Source organism: Drosophila simulans, chromosome 3R (assembly GCF_016746395.2).
Source record: "Drosophila simulans strain w501 chromosome 3R, Prin_Dsim_3.1, whole genome shotgun sequence".
NCBI classification, from domain to species: Eukaryota; Metazoa; Arthropoda; class Insecta; order Diptera; family Drosophilidae; genus Drosophila; species Drosophila simulans.
In genome coordinates this window covers 7479269-7500623 of record NC_052523.2, presented here as the reverse complement: position 1 = coordinate 7500623, position 21355 = coordinate 7479269, and the positions used below count along the sequence as shown (strand labels likewise).

Sequence of the window (21355 nt, the reverse complement as noted above, 5' to 3'; positions counted from 1 at the left end):
TGTGGTAGTTTTCCTTCTGCATACCCTCGATTCCGTATAACATTCTCTTTATTATTTAACAAACTTTAGCGTGTGTACAAAAGCAACAATTACCAGCAATAGAAACACTTGCCCAGGGCAAAGATTAAACACGAATTATAAAACTAAATTAACTACTTGGGATATGGGCCTTAACAAAGAACGAAAAAAATTAAGCTATTGTATCAAAGAGCCTAGAAGAAATTCCTGAATATGCGAACGACGGCCTGGACCCATCGCGGAACGGGTCGTTGGACGATTTCCCGCTCCGCCGTCTGTGACAGATCGTACAGCCGGTCAGCTTCCGCCTGCAGCCGCTGGCTCAGATCCTTATTAGCCGTCACCAGGCACACCTGCGTCTCCAGATCGCGGTTCACCGATCGCTCGCCAAAGTTCGAAGAGCCGATGAGCGTGAGGTTGGGCAGTAGCGCCTCGGGCAGGTAGTACCACAGACCTTTAGCATGGTACGTCCAGCCGGGCTTCTCGTACTCGAAGAAGTTGACGCGGTGGTTTTGCTTACGGCGGACCAGGCTCTCGTAGAAACTCTTGGCTATCAGTGTGTAGGCAGCCGGAATTCCGCCCGCTGGTCCTTTGGCACCCTGAAAGCCGTTTGCCTGGAAAATGAATGAAATCAGGTTATTATTGGTCAACAAATTTATTACTGATAGCCACTCACATTTGGATGAGCCATCAGTATGCTGCACTGGGCCAGGCACTTGTGCGTGAGCGTGTCCATGTACTCCTGCGTCAAATTGAAGTAGCCTGTGGCCAGTTTTAGCCGTGATCCAGACACGCAATTGGAGAGCAGCCGCTTGGTCACCACGCTGTCGTGATGGATGCCGATCTGTCCCATCTCAAGCAGCGGAAAAATCCATGTGTCTGCCTGCGGATTCTGCTCCTTAGTTCGCGCCTGCCGCTGAAACGTCTCCTGCACTAGGTCGGAGATACGCTTCCGGGCAAGCTGGATAAACTGCTCCTTGGTGCCCTCGTACGGCAGTATTCGCCAGTTGCGGTGCAGTCCCTCACTGGCATCTGGTGCCACTGCTAAACTAAATTCCTGCACGCGTTCGATGAACTGCGCATAGAAATCCGCCAACGGTTTGTCCTCAATGAGTATGTATCGATCCTGCCGGTTGGTAAAGTAGTCATTGGACAGATTGGCGCCGGAGATGATCACGGCATCGTCGAAGAGGTAGACCTTCATGTGCTGTAGTCCGAGTAGCTCATTCCATCGTGGCGGAGCTAGTCGCTTTGTCATCCCGCGCAGATCAGGCGTATGGTACAGGGAGAGCTGCACCTGGCTGGCAAAGTCGCGGACCAGTGGCAGCAACATGGTCTTGGAGTTGAGAGTGCCCCGCGTGCCGCGTGTAAAGTCCAATAGCACGTTGAGCCTTAGGGCAGACTGTTGCTCCAGGCTGTGACGCAACGTCTGAACCATGGCGTTCTCCAGTTGCCCGGTGCCCAGGTACAAACTGGCCAGCACTATACGGCGTTTGGCCTGACCGATGCGATGCACCAGCGTTTCGTAGAAGTGCTTTGGCTCATGGATGACCTGAATTTGATCGCCTCGCAGCGGGAAGCACGGCGCTAGGTTGTGTAACCAACTTAGGCTCTCCAGTGCGGGTGCTCCAGGGAATCCGGTGGCCAGAACACTGGGCGCCTGCTGCAGACAGCCCAGGAAGTCGCCCTGAGCAGCCGGAGAGAGCTCCTGGCTGAAAAGGCGGCGAAGGTATGGCATCATCTTGGCGCGGATTTCTCTGACGGATTGGCTAGCGGCTCCTCACTCTGGGCGGCGGTTATTTGATGATAGGGTATGGCGCATTGCTCACTGCCTGTTTGGCTGTATCCGGAACAGACTTTCATTCATGGGGTGCTGTTTTAACACAAAAATACTCGAAATTTCAGCACGTAAATAAATTCCAGGTGGAACGCAAGTGTTGCAAAGCGAGCTGGGATTCGATAACAATTTATAGTTATCGGAAATTGTCGACTGTTCATAATGGTGATCCTGTTATGTGTTCCTTAAAAAAAAAATATTTAAATTAAAATAATAAAAACCTAACCATATATCACTAGCTTTTAAGTCTTAAATTTTTCACATTTTTATGTATATCTCCTTTTATATATATGCATGAAGAAATATTTAAATAAATTTTTTAGAAATATGAAACGGGTATTTTACAAATATGCATTTCTTTTTTGTAATACATCGTTTAATTTGAAACTGTAACTGCAATAACATCGGTGTTGTCAAATTTCTAGAAACATCGATAATACTAAGAATCGAATTAGTTCCACCTCTAGTTCAGGTCATAGAAAATAGACGCGCTGTTTTAAATGTGTGTTTGAAATAAAAATTGTGCAATAAACAAGCTAATAGCATTCAGGTCTACATCGAATTATATACAGTGTCTATCTCTATACGATAATTGTATATATTGTTCGAAACCGCGAGAAAATCGCACTCTAACCGTCGGAAACCTGGAAGATATGGAAAACGCCGATGCGACTTCGCAATCGGATGTCCACATCGACTACAAAACCCCCAAAAAGACCCACTCGCTGATCGACAGTGAGCAGTTGCTGGACAAGATCAATATCCTCACCACCAAGCCGGAGAATCACTCCCAGAATGCCAAGGTACGCGGAGGAATCGCAAACTAGCGATTACCACACGTGGGTGGTTTACAGTTAGCCACGGTTGCTCGTCAAGAAAATTTGAAATGCGCCAAATCGCATTGTTTATTTACATAAAGGGAGAGTAAATGTTTAAGACTTAATGGAAAGATCAGGTTTATGTATTATTAGCAAACCGATAAAAATGTGTTTGTTGAGATGTAATATTACATAGGATGTTCCATTGCAAAAACATTTTTACAGTTCTATTTATCTTCTGTACTTTACATTGCCCTTTCTTCATTTTCTTTTCTATTCTATTATATACATATATACACATAAGATTGCTTAAGATCTGCTCTAAATCTAGAATTTAAGTTATTGTATGTCTAACTTTAGCTAAATTATTTTCCTTTGTTCTGTCTTGGTTAATAAGAATCACCACCACCACCACTTAGGTTATTAATTAATTATATCGTAATGGATACTTTTGCTTCCTCGTACAGCTTCCCACCATCAAGGATTTTGTCATCATTAAGCCAATCAGCCGCGGCGCCTTCGGAAAAGTCTTCCTTGGCTACAAGAACAACGACTCAAAGCGGCTGTTCGCCATCAAGGTGATGCGCAAGTCGGAGATGATCAACAAGAACATGGTGTCCCAGGTGATCACGGAGCGGAATGCCCTGGCCCTCTCCCGCTCCCAGTTCTGTGTCAGTCTCTTCTACTCCCTGCAATCGCTCTCCTACGTCTACCTGGTGATGGAGTACATGGTAGGCGGGGATCTCAAGTCACTGCTGGCCATGTTTGGGTATTTTGACGAGCCCACGGCCCGGTTCTACGTGGCCGAGATGGTGATGGCGCTGCAGTATCTGCATCAGCACGGAATTGTCCACAGAGACATAAAACCGGACAACATGTTGCTCTCCTCCAGTGGCCATGTGAAGCTCACGGATTTTGGGTTGAGCAAGATCGATATGCGACGAGATCTGGAAATATCAGACCTTATAAACTGCTCACCGAATTTAAACGCCCGCACGCCTGGCCAGCTTTTGTCGCTTACCTCGCACCTGTCTTTTGGGTCAGAGAAAAAGCTGCACGACTTCGGTTCTGTTTCAAGTGGACAAAACAACGGAATGGGCTCGGTGGCCACGGGGACATCCCACTTGCTGCAGGCCATCAACAAGCATAGTCTGATAATGGAGCTGTCGGATAGCGAGGGCGACACCTCACTCAATGATGCAGAGAAAACGAGCGACAGCAAGATATCTGGGGTTTCCCCATTCTTTTCTGCCGAGGAGGCCAATGAATCGATTACTCATACCTGCACTACCAACCTAAATGTGGGTAAACATATGGCAATTAAAACGGATTTATTCACCCATCATTCTCCAAATCTTCAGCCCCAGGATAGCAGCTCGTCATGTTCGTTCCACACTTGTAACTCGGCTGATCTGAGCAAGTGCTCACCACCACTGGAGTCTAAGGACGGTGCTGCTGCGGGCAATGCGATACCCAGCAAGCGACGCGTGGAATTCGTCTTGGATGCGGCACCCTGTCAGGTAAGTGGCTAGAACTCGGCCAAACCCGTAATCTCTGTATTTATTTGCATAAATGGTCGATTCTCTGAAAGGGCTGCAAGCTGGCCGGGCAAGACAGCAGCAACATGGCCACCAATGAAGGCAAACATTTGCCCAAGATAGATAACGCAATCGAGGCTTCGTTTGAGTTTTCCATGGTGCGCAGGCGATCGGTCGACGAGGTGCGTTGGCATGTGCATGAGTGTGTGTCTGTCCATTGTGCGGTTTCCCTTTCTGTTTTAACGTGCTAGTATTTTATATCTAACTTTACAACTAACCAAAATTAAATAGGTTAAAAGATATGTATACCACTTATGTAGGTAGTTCAGTTAATAACTACCTCTACTATTCCCTCAGCGAAATCGCATCTCAAAGGGGCAGGAGGATTCAGGGGTGTCCAGTCGCAAGGGCGACGACTATTCCAGCTGCCACTTGAATCTGAATAGCGAGAGCACGGCTTCGTCGATTGAGAAGAATGCGGACAACCTAAGCCAGTCCAAGGAGGACTTTAGCTGTTCGGATTACTCGCGCAGTTACAACGTGACCAACGGCAACGAGATGAGTGGCATCAACATGAACTCGCCCTTTCGCAATCTGTCCAAGCACTTTAAGCGCCCCGACTTCCTGCGCGGCATGAAGCGAAAGATCAATCTGGTCAATCGTTCCGACAACATGTCCAGCATGGATACCGATGGCTGCAGTTCGAGCAATGGAAGTACCAACACCGGACTAACGCAGGAAATCGAAATCCTCAATATTGGCAGCAGCACGCCCAAGAAGCGTAAGGCCCGTTCCTCGCCCATCCGGGGTGTGCTAAAGGTGCGCTCTTTATCGGATGACGAAATGCCCATAAATCATCTGCTTGGTCCGGAAGCCAATGTGGCCAACGTGGTCTTCTCTACGCCCGTATCTTCTCAGAAGTTGCCACGTCGGGATGGGGGTCTTCTTGGAAAGCTCAAGGCCACTCGGTTCGCTCTTCCCCTGTCCATTGAGAACAAGAAACGGGAGCATGCGACCGCCGATAAGATGTCGGGCATTCAGTACCATCTGAAACTGTCCGACGATCCCACGATGTCGCCTATCAATCATGGTGCCGGCAATCTACCAAAGACGCCGAAAAACGTCAACATCAATACACCATTCCGGACACCGAAGTCAGTGCGTCGCGGGGCTCGCGTGTCTAATGAGCGCATCTTGGGCACACCCGATTATCTGGCGCCGGAGCTACTGCTGAAGCAAGGTCACGGTCCGGCCGTCGACTGGTGGGCTCTGGGCGTCTGCTTCTACGAGTTCATGACCGGCATTCCACCCTTTAACGACGAGACGCCTCAGAAAGTATTTGACAACATTCTGAATAAGAGTGAGTTTAGTACATTTCAAGAGTTTTCTTGCATATATTATAGCTATATTTTTGTTACTAATTCCTCGCAGACATCGAATGGCCAGAAGGTGATGAGGCATTGTCCGTCGAATCCATGGAGGCTGTGGAACTGCTCCTGACCATGGATCCCAATGAGCGACCGGCCGCAAAGGAAGTGCAGCAAATGCGTCACTTTGCCTGCATCGACTGGGAGAATATTGGCAATACCGAGCCGCCATTTGTCCCGACACCAGACAATCCCACCGATACGGGATATTTCGATGCGCGCAACAATCTTCAGCACCTGCAGCTGTCCAACTTTGCCCTAGAAGACTGATTGCCAAGCGGAGCCCGGCTGCCTCCGTCTCAGCGTGCTCGTTCCGAGCACTGTATTATCGTTATTTATATTTTCATGTAGCAATACCTAAGAGTAGACCTTTAATGTTCATCTGTTATCGTTCGTGTAGTCCTACGTATTTATATTTTGTTTAGAGTTCATTCAATTGTATCATTAAATTTTCGTGTACATTTAGTCGATTATTACTGTCATGATTGTCGATGATCGTGGTCAGTGCAGAGTTCATATACAGGTACTGATTTCGATTTTGTTATTGTAACTACGCTTAAACAAATAGCTTCAAGTATGCACTTTCGAGACATGTATATCAAATAAAGTTATAGTCTACAAGATTTAAAACAAAGTTTCAGTTTTGGACCCCTTGTTTGTATGTAAAAAAAAGGTTCACTTTTATATATGTATTTCTTGCAATTGCTTAAAATGTATCACTTTATTTACCCTATACCTAGTTAGATGATATATAACACCTGGAAAATAACACAACTGGCTGTTAGGATGTTTAGAATATTCCACTTGGTCGGTAAGCTACGTGGCCATCAACTTGAATTCAAAGTCCCAGACCTCTGGAATGGTTGTCAGGTAGCTCTCCTCGTAGAAGATGCTGATGAGTCGGCAGACCATGTGAGGTACGGCACGGACATCGGGAAATGTGGATTCCTTGAGCAGGCTTACGGCCCGAACGATCAAGGGCTTGATGTCGGTGAACTTCTTGTTGGCCAGCAGCATAGATAGCTCCCGGAGCGCACTTTCGTACTCATCTGACGGTATGCGAAGCTCCCGATTGGCCGGAAACAGCGAAAAGATTACGCAAGCCAAGCAACGAGTTAGCACCTTTCGTCTGAAAATGAATTGGGAAATGTAAACCACTCATCTTCAAAAATCGGAAAAACGAACCTGTTGGTAATATCCTCCGATTTGAGACCAATAACTCCCAACAGACCATCGCCCCAGCCTTCTGCCTTAGTTGATGCAATCTGCAGGTGCCTCGCCAGCATGTGAAGTGGCTTTTTCACCTGCTGGTTGACCTGCGCAATTTGACAGCCCCGTGCGATGATCACGCCCCAAACTAGGGCCATTCGCGGTTCCGTCTGTGGGCTGGTTTTCAAATTCTCCAGTAGCTGGGATAGGTCCTGCAAAAAGGTCACCTTATCCCCATCCGTCGCGATCTCCTCCATCTTGTAGAGCACGAAAACGTGCAGTGAGAAGAAATAGCTACCCTGCAGGATCGGCATAAGGTCCAGTTTCGGCAGCGACATGCTCAGTGCCTCCATTAGACCTCGCCAGCTGGGCGCGTGCCAGGATGCGTTCTCCGGCGAGGTGCGAAAGTAGTTCTCTATGCTGGCCTCCAACAGCGAGTAAATGCTGGCGATGTATGTGTTGAGGTGTCCTATGGCCGGTAGCGTGGAGCACATGACCAGGTTGCCGGGAGAACAACGCTGCTGCCACCAAACCAGAGTCTTTATGTGTATGCTGAAAGCCATTAAGGGTAATTGGTTAGGCTTAAAATTTAAAACCTTTTAAGTAAATTATACTTGGACACTTCCTGGCTCTGCGTCTGGGTGGGCGCAACCAGCTCCAGCATCAGGTTGAGTGCTTCTCGACGCTTTTCCTCCATTGTACGATCGTCACTACAGCTGCTGATAGCCCCATTGATGCTTTCCAGCAGCTCTAGGAATGCGTTACTAAACGCACGCTCGCCCTCCTTGGTGGCCAAGAACTTTTTGTGCTTGGCTCCGCATGCGCGCTGCATGCGGACCATGGAGCGGGTGTAGAGCATTCGCTTGGCGGTACCCACAGCATCCTGCGCAGAGCTTCCCGGCAACATGGCACAAGCCAGACGAAGGAGTCTGCAACAATGAACAGCTTGGATAAATTTAAGTCAACTTTACATTTACTCCTTTTTAACTTACTCCAAAACAGCGCGGTCCGCATAGTTAGTTTCGGCTGGGATCTTTAGGGCAATGGCCGGCTCCACACTGGCCACGAACCACTTGAGCAGCTGCTCCAGCTCACTGAATTCCACCAAATGCCATGGATAACGAATGGCATCCTCTAGTATCTTGCTCGTATTGGGGTGAATGTGAATGTTGGGTTCGAAGGCGATCTTAACGAATATGGTGAAAAGTCGAGAGAGAATCGACACTGGCTGGGGCATCTGGGCAAACCAATTGTTCCATTCAATTCGAATGAATATGTGTCCCAGCATGGCGTGTGATTCTGGCAGAAATTTCTGCAGGCTATCATAGAGCAACTCCACGTGTTGTGCCGGTGGTAGGAAACGTTCCCAGGGCAACTGAGCCAATCCCCCGTGAATGGGCGCCAGCACGTGACCTGTTGTGCTGGATTGGGCAAAGTGATGCACATACCAGGCGAATACGTGCTCCAGAATCTTGTTCGACGAAGGCAGATACTGCAGTACTTGTATTATGGTGGCAACGAATGAATGGATCATCAGTTTGCAGCTGCTAACATGTTGCTCGCTCCATGGTAGAAGCACTTTGCTCTGTCCAGGAGTCAGCTGGCGGATCCAGTGGGCTACGCCACTAACCGTTTCTTCGGTATATGGGATTAGCCAGGGGCTATACGTTTCCACAATAGAACCAAACACAATATCGCTGACTAACAATAAATAGGATATAGTAGATACATTTTAAAAGATTTAGATATTGCCAAAATGGTTGTCTACTCACTTTGATCAGCCAATAGCTCCTGATAGCTGCAAATGGCAGAAGCGAGAAGGGTATGACCGAAAGAGGTGAACCACAGGACTAGTGCCTGGCAATAATCCTTGTGCTTGGGATACAGTCCATGGAGTCCATGATGGAGGCGCTCCTTTTGAAAGTGTCGGGATAACAGCAGAAGGGTGTCCGTTGCCGCCTTCAGGGTGAATAACTTCTGACGTCGGGCAAAGTCCAAGGCAAGTTCGTGGACCCGCACTTCGCTTTGCTCCAAAGACAACTCCGCACAGTTGGATCGGACGAACAAAGCATTCAGAAGGTCCAAAAGAACAACTGGCATCAGTTTCTGATCCGACGTGCGGTCCAGAACGAGCTGCATTACCTCGCCGTAGTGTTGTGGGAAATCATAATTAAAAATATGCACTAGATGCCTGCGGAACAGATCTTGTAAAAGACTGCTATCGGGCTGAGACCATGCCTCCAGTCCCTGCAGAACCAGTAACAGCAGACGGTTGATCTCGCTCAGTTTCGGCTGATAGGCCTCCATCCATCCCAAAAGATCGAATTTCGAGAAAAGTACGAACAGAGTCTGTGTATCGCAGTGCTTGAGATGCGAGTCAATAAGAAACTCGTACATGGGCAGAAAGTGATCCACGTCAGTGCGACTGGGCACAAAGACTCCCGCGAGCAGTTCTAAAAGATCGGGTCGTTTGAGCGCCAAACGAAGAACAGCCAATCCCTGTTCGGCCTGGTCTGCTTCTAGAAACACCTGAGCAAAACCATGGATTAAATGAGATCTTAGCAGTCAGAAATTAATTACTTACCCCAAGCTTCTCCAGAACCTGAAAATACAGGTCATGTGTTGATTGGAATTTCATTGTCACCTCGTTCAGGTTATCCACTATATGGTAGAAGACCCGAATGCCAATTTGCGTGACGCTTGACTCCAACGGGGCAACCAGAAGGGCACCGATACAGACGCCCAACTCCTCGATGGCTTGAGCAAAACTGTCTACACTCATGGCCAACAAAATGTCCTCAATAATTTTATCATGCCTTTCCCGATTCTGGGTTTGTTTTCGGGATACAACGTCATTGATTCGTATATGCTCCGGCGTGAGTTTAATTTGGGCAGAAGCAGTACAGTTTCGCTTGAAGAGCAGGGATGTGCACTCCTTTCGCCTCGTTTCTTCATAGGGAATCATTGAGTACAGTGTTGGCACACTTTCCAAATAGTTGAGATTCAGGGAATTTAGCTCGGACGTCTTATAATGATAGTTGCTAAAAGTGATATAATTAATAAGTAATGTTGAGTTGTATACCATGAAAGTTAGCAACTTACTTGGCCGTTGAGTTCAACGTGTTCATTTTTTTCTGAATCTGACCAACAATATTTCCATCGATCGGCGGCGTCTTGATAGGTTCCACACGAACATGAATCGGATTCTCAACAATCTTCTCGTAACTATTTAACAGGCTCTTAATGTGTTGAGCAGGGGGTTGTCGTGGCTTTGGTTGTACTGGTGTCCTCGGGGCCTTTTGGTTGGAAAGTCTCATCACTTTTCGGCCCCACTGATCAGCCTGATGGCGTTGCTCCTTGCGCAACGACGCTAGGCACAGGAACTCCGTCCAGTGGTTGACATGACCACTTAACAGTTCGCGCAGTTTCTCAGAATTATACTGAGCAGGCAGATGTTCTGCATCACTGGTAAAGCGATTTATTTGAGTATCCTCCAGCCAAAGCGCGCAGTTTTGCATTAGCTTGCAACAGTTTCGATAGAAGTGGGCCATGGCATCATCGCTGGCGTTTTTGGTTGCTAGCGCCGAGTAGTACGACTCAGCAGACTTCAGTTGGGACTTAATACTCTTCATCAAAGGCACATTGTATTCGTAAAACTTGTCCGATACACCGAAATTGTGACTAAAGTTAAGCGATTCGTTCTCTGTCGGCACTCGCCACAGATAGAGTTCGAAAAATTTTTGGCAAACGATGGGAAATAAAGCGTGATTGCTTTCCATGCTGGCCAGCAGTTGAGCGTATTTGAATATTACTAATTGGCTGGGGGGAAAGGCACTGGTTTTGCTTAGTGAGATGGTTTTTTTGAGAGCCGCTTCCACGGGTTGAGCGGAAATCTGTCGCAAAAGCTCGGGATAGATACGCGTGTCCACCAGACGGAACTCAATCTCAAGTATCACTAAATTCAGCCAGCAGTTTTGGGGCGAGATTGGGGGAATGCGAGACACAGACTGTCCGCCGAAGTAAGCTTTTAGAGCTGATCCCTTAGGTGCTGACTTCCATTCTGTGCAATCCTGTGGTGTAGACCAAATAAACATTAGTTAAGCTGTATAGAATATCCTTGATTACAATATAAACCTTGTAGTAATTGTAGAAAAATTCAACTGCCTGAGCACGGCAGTCAGGAAACTGGTACGAAATACGTAGCATTCTGTCCAGGAGATACAATAAATTGGAGTTCTGGGACCATCCTGGCAGTGTGGTGAAACAGTTGAGCCAGATGTTGAGAAGATTGAGCGGTGAACAAAGGCCATAGCTGTCGAAATAAAATGATACAGCTATGTAATTATTAAATAATGGTTGAAAAAAAGGGTTTACCTGGTATACGAGATAATTTGATGGTGCAACATGTTGTCTAGCAATTCTAGAATGGGGCCAATTGAATTTGCATAGACCATGTCCTTAGCCAGCTTTAGATAGGTACGATCCGCATTTAATAGAGTGGTGATAAGTCTCTGAAAACTAGAAATCATAGCGTTTATAAAATAAATCGTTAAATCAACAAATTCAATTCGACAACGAACCTTTCACAATTGGCCAGAGTTTCGGGCGTTTCCAAAAACAATGGCACTATTAACTCCAAGCAGCGAATCGTGGCCGCGTGACGGTGATCGAGCAGCAGTTGCTGAAGAAGGTTAAATCCGTGCTGGCAGATCAGCGGAATCGAATGGCCATGCAGGCTGACCAACATGCCCACATACAAAGCGAGGGGTCTGTTCTCATTTACGCCCTGGAAGATTATCTCCATTCGTTCCAGTTCGGGAATAAAAAGTAGTGGTTCCGTCGGATGTTGGAGAGTGCGCCTTACGGACTGCACACCCTGATCCATCAGATGAAGCCGCAAAACGGAGACCATGCGCCAGCACCAGTTCGTAAACTGCTCTCGGCTCGATTGCGTGGAATCAATAAGGGAAGACACTTGACGCACGCTCTCAGAAATGCCGGAGGCACCAATAACCTCCGGGGCGTATTTATTCAGTGCTTCATTCACCAGGTGAGCCATTCTCACGTGTATGTTGTGCGGCAGGAAGAGCCGACCCTCGCAATCCAATCCCCAGTTTAAGTGGCCGATAATCAAGCGAGCTAATTGACTCTCCGACGATTGGTAATCAAAATGAAGGAGCCAGTTGGAGAGCACCTCAAAGCTATCCATGCTGGGGTGCCAGTTTTCCAGGGGCAGAGCTTTGAAAAGATAAGCCGCTTGATCTACTTCTCCGTATCGCATCTTCAGCTGAACCAACACACAACCAAAGAGATCCTCATCCATTAAGTTGGCCAGCATATCACGTGCAGTTTTATAGCAAATTTCCCTTGTAGACTGGTGTATGTATCCAATGTGGAAGATGTGCAGGCAGATTGCCTTGACGAGACTTCCATCCTTAGATCGATTTCGTTCAATGGCCATCTCAAAGAAGGTCTGCAGAAGATAGTACATATCCTCGGGCGCCACATCGGCATTCGCTAGATCGAATTTGCGCCAGAAATCTTCCGCTTGAAAGGCTGCCTCCGCATTGCTCACTAAATCGTTGGCCAAATCCGTGGGGAAGCCCACATTCAGATAGTAAAACAAGTGCCAGATGACCTCTGCATCCAAGGTGCCGAAGGGCAGCGTTGAAAAGTATTGCCAGGTGCCCAGGTTTCGGGTGCGGTAGATGTAGCCACAAGCGCGTACAAGTAAGGCTTGTAATTCCACTTGGATGCGCTCGTACATCTCGGAGGATTTGTAAAGATTGTTGTTTCTGCGCAGTAGTTAAGTAAATAAGAAATCATACATTAATATTACGTGATCTACTCTACTCACATGAACAACTCGTTGTAATCAAACACGTATTGCAGAGTATGTCGGACCAGACGACCAAGTCGTTTGGCCAGCTGCTTATATCGCTCGTTATTGTAGGTCAGTAATCCTTCACCTATTGTTTTGACCAGTTGGGAAAAAAACACTACCACGGCGAGCATTTGCTGGGCCGTGATCATATCCGGTTCCAGAATGTAGTCGTCCAGAAATTTTTCAATGCGCAGGGCCGAGCTAAGGATTCGATTTTTTTAGAACCAAATCAAATTACATATGCAGGCATTCCAACTCACGTAAATATCTTCTCGAAAGGCATCTGGTTGAGCAGGGCGATCAGGTCGCTTTCCTTCAGGCCTACGCATTCGCCGGCGGGTGTGTGCGAGTCCTCGCCATCAGAATCCACCACTATCCAGCGATCAGTGGCTCCCGGCGTAGCGGAAAGTTCACGGTGAGCTTGAGCCTGACTCTGGAGATATTCGTTTCGCTTTTTCACGGGCATCAGCAAAATCTGCAGCACAGCCATGCAGTGGTTAAGTTCGGGAGAGTTAAGGTCAAGTGGTAGTTCCGTCTGTTGGGAACCACGGCGCACTGCTCGCGTTCCCGGCAATTGCAGGAATTGGGCAGCCCAGGAACCGACACCATTGGGACACCGCAGTATGTTGAATAGCAGGAACCAGTGATCCTCTTTTGTTGCCAGCAACAGTTGTAGAGCAATCAGCTTGCGCAGCCATTCCTTGAGGTCTTTGTCGAAATTCTGAGAGGGTAAAAAGGTATTAGATATGTTGTCACACTCATAACTCCAAAGTATTGAATTACTGCATTTGGACTGGGTCTGCGAACGAAGCTGAAAAGTATGGATATGGCTCGCCTTAGTTGGGAAACGCACTGCAGTGCCTCTCCAGATTGTGTGTGGTGCAATGAAACCACCGAATGGCCATCCAAATGGGGATAGCTCAGCAGATCGTTGATAATTTGGTCAACCTTTACTTTGGTTATCTTGGCTATAATCACGTTGTTCGTATACGCGTGGCACACCAGGTCATATAGGCCAGTTAAAGCCGTTTTGGCCACTTCTAGCTTAATGGGATCCACCTGTATCACACTGGGAAAGACATTTTGGTAAGCAATTCCATGATAGAAGTAAGACTCGACTCACTCGTAGGTGACGGATTCCTGGACCACATTGCCATCGCCGCAGGTTCCACTGAAAGTACGTGTAACTGGCTGGCGGACCCAGATCTGTTTTTGGGACTCGGTGCAGCCCTTGCGCAGCTTCCCTACATCGTGCAGATTGGAGGTGATCTTTCCCTGCAGTTCATAGTATTCCATGACAGCCGCATACAGCGGATCCGCCTCGCTGGTCTCCAGCAATGAGTTCATTAGGAATTCCAACTCAAATTGCTTGGCCAGCTCCAGCTCGGGACAATCGTAAATTTGCCGCAGTTCCTCCGTGCTCAATGGCTTAATGTGACTCCTGGCCAGCGCGAAGCCGGTGGGCGACTCCACCTGTCGGTACACGATCTTAGCAGAATGCTCCTCCACTTGGGCGTTGGACAGCTGCATGGGCTGCAGGTTGGGATACTGAACGACATGAACGGTCGTCGAGGGCGGGGCACTTGGGGCACTTGGAGAAGTGGGTTCGGCCTCCGTTTCTATTGGTTCCTGTGTTCCTTCTGGCTCTTGTGGCGTTACTCCTACATCGCTGGAAATGCAGCACTCGTGGCTTATGATTGCCTCGCCACTGGAACTGCTGGCCAAGGCCGCAACGCGCTCGAATTCCTCCAACAGAGACACATTGTCCGCTGGCCTTTGTTCTTCACTTGTTGATAACTCAGCAGGCTCCTCTTCCTCTTTTTCGATCGGCACTCTGTGGCGAGACCTTTTGCTCTTCTGCAATTTACGCATTAGGTTTGTTACTTTTTATTGCCCACGACTCACCTCCTTTTTGGGCTTCTCCAACGTGGCCATGTTGTACGTTTGATTGCCTAGGGATCAGCCTTTTTGCGTTTTATTTTCGCATTCTTTGGGGGGCCGCAACAACGCCAAACAAAAAGACCCATAAATATAATAGTGATGGTAGAAACCGGAGAACAGCTGGCAGCAGTCACGAAGGCTCACGATTAAAAAGCGCTGCTTGTAGCATGTATTGAAAAACATATAAACAACTAATTTTATATTTTCATATTCACGCGTATACTTTGGTTAACTAATTACAAATCCACTTTATTCCCCGCTTAACTTACTTCGTGTAACAGTCGTGACTCACGCAGCACTCCCGCTGCCCTGGCCATCTCAGTTATCGATAGACCAACTTGATGGGCAGCACTGGCCAAGTTTAGCAAGCTTCAGCGCGCGAAAAGTAAAAATTTGTGTTCAAAATGTAATTGTTTGTGTTTGTTTTTTTATGAAAAAAAGTTTATTTGTCTTTATTTATTGCATGCTGCCACGCACACACATATGCGTTAAGTACATGCGAATGAAATGCGCGAGCAATTGCTCAACAACAGTCGCGCACAGAAATCACAGCATCTTTATAGACATGAAACACTTGGCTAACTAACTTGGTCTATTCTACGGCTTAGCTTACGTACTACGGACTAAGTTTAGGGTCAGACTATCTACGTATGCAACATAGTTAACCCTCAGAGCGCAGATCGCCCGGCCAGTTGGCGATACACTCCCGTTTCGCCCTCGCCCGGCACAATGTCCAATTGAATCCTACTGCTGTCGCATATCGACTGCTGATCCGCTGTTCCCGTTCCCTCGGAGGTGGTGAATACGACGGCAATGGGACTGCTCTTCTCCTTGTCCTCCGGCGAGGACTCGTAGCCGTGATTCACCTTCTCCTCCTTGCATGTGGTTGTCGTGGCCGAGGAGTCGCTGCTGCTCCGTCCATTCAGTCCGGACTCCTCCTCATGCTTCACATAGTACGGCTTTCGGCCGGAGAAGCGCTCGCACAGCCGGAAGATCAACGGATGCAGCAGCTTGCCGTCGTAGGCGTCATCTGGGTGCTGAGTCAACAAGCTGATCACTGTGCCAATGATCACGGTCAGTGCCGTGCCAATTAAACTGTAGTACATGAAGCTGATCGAGTAGAAGGTCTCCAGTCCGGATCTGCGTGGGAAATAGGCGTACATTAATATCAGGATAACAAAGTTCTAGTGGGCATTTACAACAGGTGACGTACTATCTTTCGCAATACTTCTAGAATAATTAAATTATCTCACCTTTCAGGTGCAATTGTGGGTTGCGTGGGCACAAAGCTCTGGTTGAAACCATCGATGGGCGTGTGCGACAACAGCCAAGGCATCTGTCCCGGTTCCACGATGGGCTTGCCAATGGACTGCGCGAAGGTGTCGTTGGTACAGCCCTACATTTTGTAAAGAAGCAAAGCATTAGGCATCAAATTCAAAACGGAAATGCTTTAAAAACCCACATCTGTGGTGGTGGGCAGCAGGGGATTGTCCTTGGTAACGGTCATGCCACCGCCAATGATCCAAAGCACGAAGGCGCAAGCGGTGACCATGCCGGCGGAAGTGCCCTTCCAATTCGCAATCGGAACCATCATGGCCAGGATGAAGCAACCCAACAGAGGACCCGATGTGGCCGAGAACACCAGCAGCGAGGACTCAATAACGCCCGCCAGCAGACCAACTCCGAAGGCCACGCCCATAATAATCAGTCCACAGACGACGGTGATCGACTTCAGAATTCGTAGCTGCTGTTTGTCGGAGAGTCCCTTGAATTTCGGCAACTGCGAGATGAAGTCCTCCCAAATAACCGTTGCCAATGAGTTCAGATTGGACACCATCATGCTGGAATATTAGCTTGGATTAGCGAAAGAACTTTATGAGAATGTTAGCTATTTACCAAAGGGCGCCATTGAACAGGGTGGCCATAAAAATGCCTACGAAGCCGGGCAGGAAACCGAGCTGATCCTCCACAAAGAAGGGCAGAATCTCATCGGGTTTCTTAATGTAGCCCTCGGCGTAGGGATCGCAATTGATGTACGTGGAATAGATGACCATGCCAGAGATCCAGGAGATGGAAAAGAAGAAGAACACCAAAGGCACATTGGTGAGCATTACACTGAAAAATTAGATAAGATTTAATATATTTTCGTTAGTAGGTGGTTCTCCGAAGATAGTTACTTACCGACGCACTTGCTTGAGCGACTTGAGGCTGACATAACGCTGCATAAAGTTCTGCTGACAGCCGATCTGGGAGAGGGACATGAACAGTTGGCCCAGCCAAGCCGATGTGGTATCCACTCTGACAGTCATATCGCCCGTAAAGTTCCAAAAGTTGAGGCGTCCTGGAAATAGAAGGAACGGAGTCTTTAGTGCATGTTTATGGCGCGAAAAAGATTGAGCCGCCGTTAGAGGAGGAGCACGTGGAGGGATTCCCAGGAGCCACACGATTGCCGCACAATGACAGCCAACAACTCAAACTCGAGTGACAAACGCTCCGCCGACACACATTTATTACTGTCGTCATGCGAGGCTGCCATTTCCTCCGTCCCACCTCGGATTCGGATGCCGCTGTTTTATGCCACTTTTATCATCATCATTTATGTGCATAATGAGCCGACGCAGGAACACAAGCAAAGCGAACGGCAATCCACAATGGATGCCATTTTAATAGTCATCATTCGTCAGCACTATGCACACACACACACACATCCTGGCAGCTGGCTAATAAGCTGCCATGATCAATCGAAACCCAGCCCACACCCACAGCCGGCTTACCATTGTCCCGATTTAGTTGGTAAACCTTCTTCACGCCGCCCGTAGAGATAGTTCCCTGGATGCAAACGGCCACAGTGACAACCAGAATGGTCACTGTCTGGATGACGTCCGCGTTGATAGCCGCCTTCAGGCCGCCCTAATGAGTTGGAAACAGGGTGAAGAGGAATTTAAATATTTTCATCATTAAATCGCTGGCATTCCCCGGGTGCACAGCGATGAGCACAGTACGTACCATAATGGTGAAGAATATGCAAATGACGGCCATGCCCGTAATGGAGGCCCAGTAGGGTATGCCAATCACCGTCGAGAGGGCCACGCTGGGAGTGTACACGGTGATGCCAAGGTTGCAGATCTGCCGCACGATATATGTCGCCGATGCCAGGCATCTCACCGTGCGGCTCTTGAACCTGGAAAACGAAAGGGAAAGGAAAGGATGACGATAAGAATAAGAACAAGGATGAGAACAGGAGCAGGTGAGTGCATCCTTCTACTATAATTAAGCAGCTCCTTTAGCAGCTCCCTTTAATGTGTGTCCCCTGCTCGGGTGGCATTTCTTGTTTTTCATTATTGCTCTAGCCCCTTTTTTTTTATGATTTACTAGCGCTGTAAAGAAGCTATGTGGAATCGGGAGCAACGGGCGGGTCGAGTTTACGACATGGGCGAGAAAAACCTAAGAAAATTGGCGGGTCTGTAACTCGTTTTGATTGTTTTTATAGTTCAGGCCGGCGCTTTTATGGACTAGGTTGTAAAAATTTGTGTGTTAATTCGATGCGAAATGTGCGACAAGATGGGTGAGGGGGTGAGGTGGTGAGCTGGTGGGCTGGGGTCACTGCTTTGGGGGTCCACCTAATGATCGTTTAGTATGCGTTATGTGGCCATGGTCGAAATGTCTGAAGTGCCTGCGCACACGCATCCAACGGGCACGGCATGGCTCTTAATAAATAAATGGCTTTGCGTCCGTAATCCTTTGATTGGCATCCTGAGCTTTAAGCCACTAGTTGGCGCATAAAGTTAACAGTCCGTTCCGAAGCTATTAAATTGTTATAAAAGGCGGTTAGACGCTGGGCATTTTAAAGTAGTTTAAAGTGGTTGTATTTGGCCAGGAATATGGCTTTTATGTGGATTCCTTTCTCTCTTTTTTATTTAAAAATAATTGCATTCTCTTTTAGAGATTAATGGAATAATCGTTAATCACATTGCTGTGATTAATATAAATATTTAATCTGCATAATTATCATATAAATCATTAAACAAATCTACTTTGGATTTTCAACATGATTTATAATGCAGAACTATGGACAATCTGTATTGATAGTTGCTATATCCTTGCACCGGACTGTGCGTTGTAATCACAAGTAATTTCTTGTTGAACATCTGGGCTGACTGCATAATCCACTTTTGTCTGTGCCCAACTCCGCTCCATTTGCCCAGTCTCCTTCTCCGCTCCTCCCCGTTTGTCATTCGATGTCTTTGCATTGGACGACGTGTGTGAGATGGCCCACTAAATGATTAATTGCCCTTGGCCAATATTGATCTGAGACGAGTTGGGCTGTCAACGGGCCGTGTCTTGGCTGAGGTCCTGGACTTGCTGGTGGTGGTGGTGGTGTTGGGTGGTTCATGAGCGATTGGTGACCCAGGTGTTCGGCACGGGGGATTAAGTGCACACTTAGATGTGGAATGGGTTGCACTGGATTTCATCTTTAATCGCCTTAATGTTCTGGTTATTATAAAACGTGGCCGCAGGCTGCCAACCATCGTACTGTGTATTAATTAATGATGTTGCACTTTTACCCCCCAACCGCCCGCGCGCAAACATCAATTGGCATATGCGGGATGTGGGAGCCACGCCCCCAGGCTAGGTTTGCATTAAGCGGGCTTAACATATTTACCCGATCGACTTTACATGGGAGTGGGAGGAGCTTAAGCGGTTTACATGACAACGCGTCGTATGCTTGATACACATTTTAATTGCGACACAGCTGCGTCTGTGGGCCGGAGGAAAACAATCGGAAAATTCCGCAGAGGAAACTCCAGGGCCACCATAAAAGCCTGGCCAATTTGGCCAAGGACATGGACATGGACATGGACATGAACTCATATATGTGTTGATTGAGTGGGCGTGGCATTGGGCGGGAATTTCGTTGCGATATGAAGTGGTGTGATATGATTCACCCTGCTTGGTTGGTCAAACATTTATTTAGGCTGCGTCTCATCTAATGCGTGTTCTTTGGTTTTTTCTTGCTTTTACCAGGACTAAGCTCTGAGCTTGAGCTTGAGCTTGTTGTGGAAATTGATAAAGAAATATTATTGTAGGACCACAAGCAGACACACACACACACATTTGTTGCTTGCTTGCGGTCAATTTTAGTCTGATATGTCAATTTAATATGATTTATGCGATTTATTGTTTTCGGTTGCCTTTCATTTCGTCCTCTGCTCCTTGTTTTTCCTACGTTGTCTGATTGTGGCATTTGTTTCTCATTTAGCCTGTTAACATTGTGTTCATCACAATAAGTGCTCGGCCAGTTGTCCTGGCCCAGGATTTGCCCGATCCGGCCCAGCTCTCCTCTCCTATCCAATCCGTCTGCCTGTCATTTCATCTCCATCTCACTCCGACTGTGTGTGTGTGTGTGTGAGTAATGACCTGGGGCTGTCACCGCCGTCCAGTTGATTGAACGTTGGCCTGCTCCTGGCTTTTGTTTTAGTTTAATTGATTTAACCAGTCAGCGGATCGCCTGGCCGGCATAATTTACTTGGCTGAGTTGATTAAAGACGTACTGCGATGCGATTGTCGCTTAATAACTTTAAATGAAATGTAAGTGCCGCAAAGTATGCAATAATTGCTGCAGCCATGCCAGCGGGCAAGCAATTACCAGCAAGGACACTCGCAGCTGCCGGCTGCGCTCCCATTTACACCACCATCCCGCACCCACTTAACCATCAGGATGGCAGGATAGCAGGCTGGCGAGCAGGCAGGACAACGTCAATGACCACCATCACTGGAGGGTGTGAAAATAGGTTACCAGCGAATGAGCAGGTCAGCACCACCACCACCACCCCGTTCCATTAATTGAACCCTGGCCCTACTGGGGATTCAGTATTCCCACTTCTCGTGCTCCTTGATTCCCATCCCCCTCTGGAAATTGAGTTTACTCTGCAACTGGAGGCCATCATTTATCATGGCAAGCCGCTAAGCCAATTTTCGGCCAGGGCGACAAAGGCATAAATTAATGGCAAATTTAATATGACGAGTGGTTTTGTACAATGGCCACATAATCGCCGTTTAGCCAGCCAATCCCAAACCAAATCGCTACCAGCTCCACACTTTCGTGTCTCCTGTGGGCGGGTCGAGTTAATTTTACAATCAAAGGCAATCATCTGGGGCAACAACAAGGGTGACACATTTGATTGCATTAACTGTCATGCATAAATAAACATAATCAGCCATACGAAGTAAGGTGTCCTGTGAGTGCCTTCAATGCGCTAAAAGCCGCCCACAAAAAAAGGTGGCACAGAAGGTATCAAAGGTGAATGGATTCGCTTGATTTAATCGACTTCAAGATACCCAGAGCAAACTGGCTTTAAGTATTATCTGTTTCGTTCGTCGCATATGTACATATATTGAATTCTATTTGATGTTAAAATCACATGAAGTTTATTTATCGCGTGCATTTCAGACAATTCTTTTACGTTTTGTAAAGAAAGAAGTAAACTAGATGTTTTATTTCTAAAATCTCCCAATTTATCTGAACTGTGTTGGCATTTTGTCGAAGAACTCACCCATTTCTCTTTCGAACTACCTTGATTTTGTATCATTCTTGGCTTGTGTCCAATATCCCCATTCTTGCTTCCACCGCAGGGCATGTGTGTTACTCCCAACTTTGTTGCCTTTGAATTGCAAATCACGGC

At 47.4% G+C, this 21355-nt stretch overlaps 4 protein-coding genes across 9 annotated transcripts in view; 1 reads left to right on the top strand and 3 right to left on the bottom strand.

Annotated features, from left to right (window-relative positions):
* Positions 1 to 5: 5 nt before the first annotated feature.
* LOC6727532 (CDP-diacylglycerol--glycerol-3-phosphate 3-phosphatidyltransferase, mitochondrial) lies at positions 6 to 1983 on the bottom strand. Its single transcript, XM_002102876.4, has 2 exons — positions 695 to 1983; positions 6 to 632 (listed from the first exon to the last, which is right to left on the bottom strand). Exons 1-2 carry the CDS (start codon positions 1757 to 1759, stop codon positions 213 to 215), a joined length of 1485 nt encoding a protein of 494 aa, XP_002102912.1. The 5' UTR covers positions 1760 to 1983; the 3' UTR covers positions 6 to 212.
* Positions 1984 to 2270: 287 nt separating this feature from the next.
* LOC6727531 (serine/threonine-protein kinase greatwall) lies at positions 2271 to 6261 on the top strand. Of its 2 annotated transcripts, XM_016175552.3 has the most exons (6): positions 2271 to 2658; positions 3141 to 3974; positions 4035 to 4193; positions 4265 to 4393; positions 4569 to 5571; positions 5643 to 6261. In XM_016175552.3, exons 1-6 carry the CDS (start codon positions 2509 to 2511, stop codon positions 5906 to 5908), a joined length of 2541 nt encoding a protein of 846 aa, XP_016034109.1. In that variant the 5' UTR covers positions 2271 to 2508; the 3' UTR covers positions 5909 to 6261. The 2 variants fall into 2 exon arrangements, with proteins under 2 accessions (XP_016034109.1, XP_016034110.1); XM_016175553.3 differs by lacking the exon at positions 4265 to 4393.
* A 51-nt stretch (positions 6262 to 6312) lies between these two features.
* LOC6727529 (ectopic P granules protein 5 homolog) lies at positions 6313 to 14797 on the bottom strand. The gene is made up of 15 exons (XM_016176440.2): positions 14637 to 14797; positions 13855 to 14588; positions 13515 to 13800; positions 12992 to 13452; positions 12705 to 12932; positions 11428 to 12642; positions 11222 to 11365; positions 10982 to 11159; positions 9950 to 10917; positions 9432 to 9888; positions 8620 to 9376; positions 7840 to 8548; positions 7462 to 7776; positions 6824 to 7399; positions 6313 to 6767 (listed from the first exon to the last, which is right to left on the bottom strand). The coding sequence occupies exons 1-15, from the start codon at positions 14664 to 14666 to the stop codon at positions 6455 to 6457; spliced, it is 7371 nt and encodes a 2456-aa protein (XP_016034108.1). The 5' UTR covers positions 14667 to 14797; the 3' UTR covers positions 6313 to 6454.
* A 298-nt stretch (positions 14798 to 15095) lies between these two features.
* Positions 15096 to 21355, bottom strand: part of LOC6727528 (sodium-coupled monocarboxylate transporter 1) — a 41690-nt gene continuing 35430 nt past the window's right edge. For all 5 annotated transcript variants that reach the window (XM_039295690.2, XM_039295689.2, XM_016176437.3 and 2 more), the window contains 7 exons: positions 17679 to 17853; positions 17447 to 17582; positions 16854 to 17013; positions 16569 to 16787; positions 16135 to 16513; positions 15926 to 16068; positions 15096 to 15812 (listed from right to left, as the gene is read on the bottom strand). In XM_039295690.2, the coding sequence (XP_039151624.1) occupies positions 15341 to 15812; positions 15926 to 16068; positions 16135 to 16513; positions 16569 to 16787; positions 16854 to 17013; positions 17447 to 17582; positions 17679 to 17853 (1684 nt within the window). In that variant the 3' untranslated portion in view covers positions 15096 to 15340. The remainder of the gene's footprint in view (positions 15813 to 15925; positions 16069 to 16134; positions 16514 to 16568; positions 16788 to 16853; positions 17014 to 17446; positions 17583 to 17678; positions 17854 to 21355) is intronic.

What these genes read in the sequence shown, in the direction of transcription:
- LOC6727532 (XM_002102876.4), bottom strand. Translation starts at nt 1,759, where the DNA reads ATGATGCCATACCTTCGCCGCCTTTTCAGCCAGGAGCTCTCTCCGGCT. An exon ending in TACTGATGGCTCATCCAAAT is followed by an intron (nt 633 to 694) that starts GTGAGTGGCTAT and finishes TTCATTTTCCAG; the next exon opens with GCAAACGGCTTTCAGGGTGC.
- LOC6727531 (XM_016175552.3), top strand. Translation starts at nt 2,509, where the DNA reads ATGGAAAACGCCGATGCGACTTCGCAATCGGATGTCCACATCGACTAC. An exon ending in ATCACTCCCAGAATGCCAAG is followed by an intron (nt 2,659 to 3,140) that starts GTACGCGGAGGA and finishes TTCCTCGTACAG; the next exon opens with CTTCCCACCATCAAGGATTT. An exon ending in GCAGGCGATCGGTCGACGAG is followed by an intron (nt 4,394 to 4,568) that starts GTGCGTTGGCAT and finishes CTATTCCCTCAG; the next exon opens with CGAAATCGCATCTCAAAGGG.
- LOC6727529 (XM_016176440.2), bottom strand. Translation starts at nt 14,666, where the DNA reads ATGGCCACGTTGGAGAAGCCCAAAAAGGAG. An exon ending in ACTCTGGCCAATTGTGAAAG is followed by an intron (nt 11,366 to 11,427) that starts GTTCGTTGTCGA and finishes TATGATTTCTAG; the next exon opens with TTTTCAGAGACTTATCACCA. An exon ending in AGGTTCTGGAGAAGCTTGGG is followed by an intron (nt 9,377 to 9,431) that starts GTAAGTAATTAA and finishes GGTTTTGCTCAG; the next exon opens with GTGTTTCTAGAAGCAGACCA.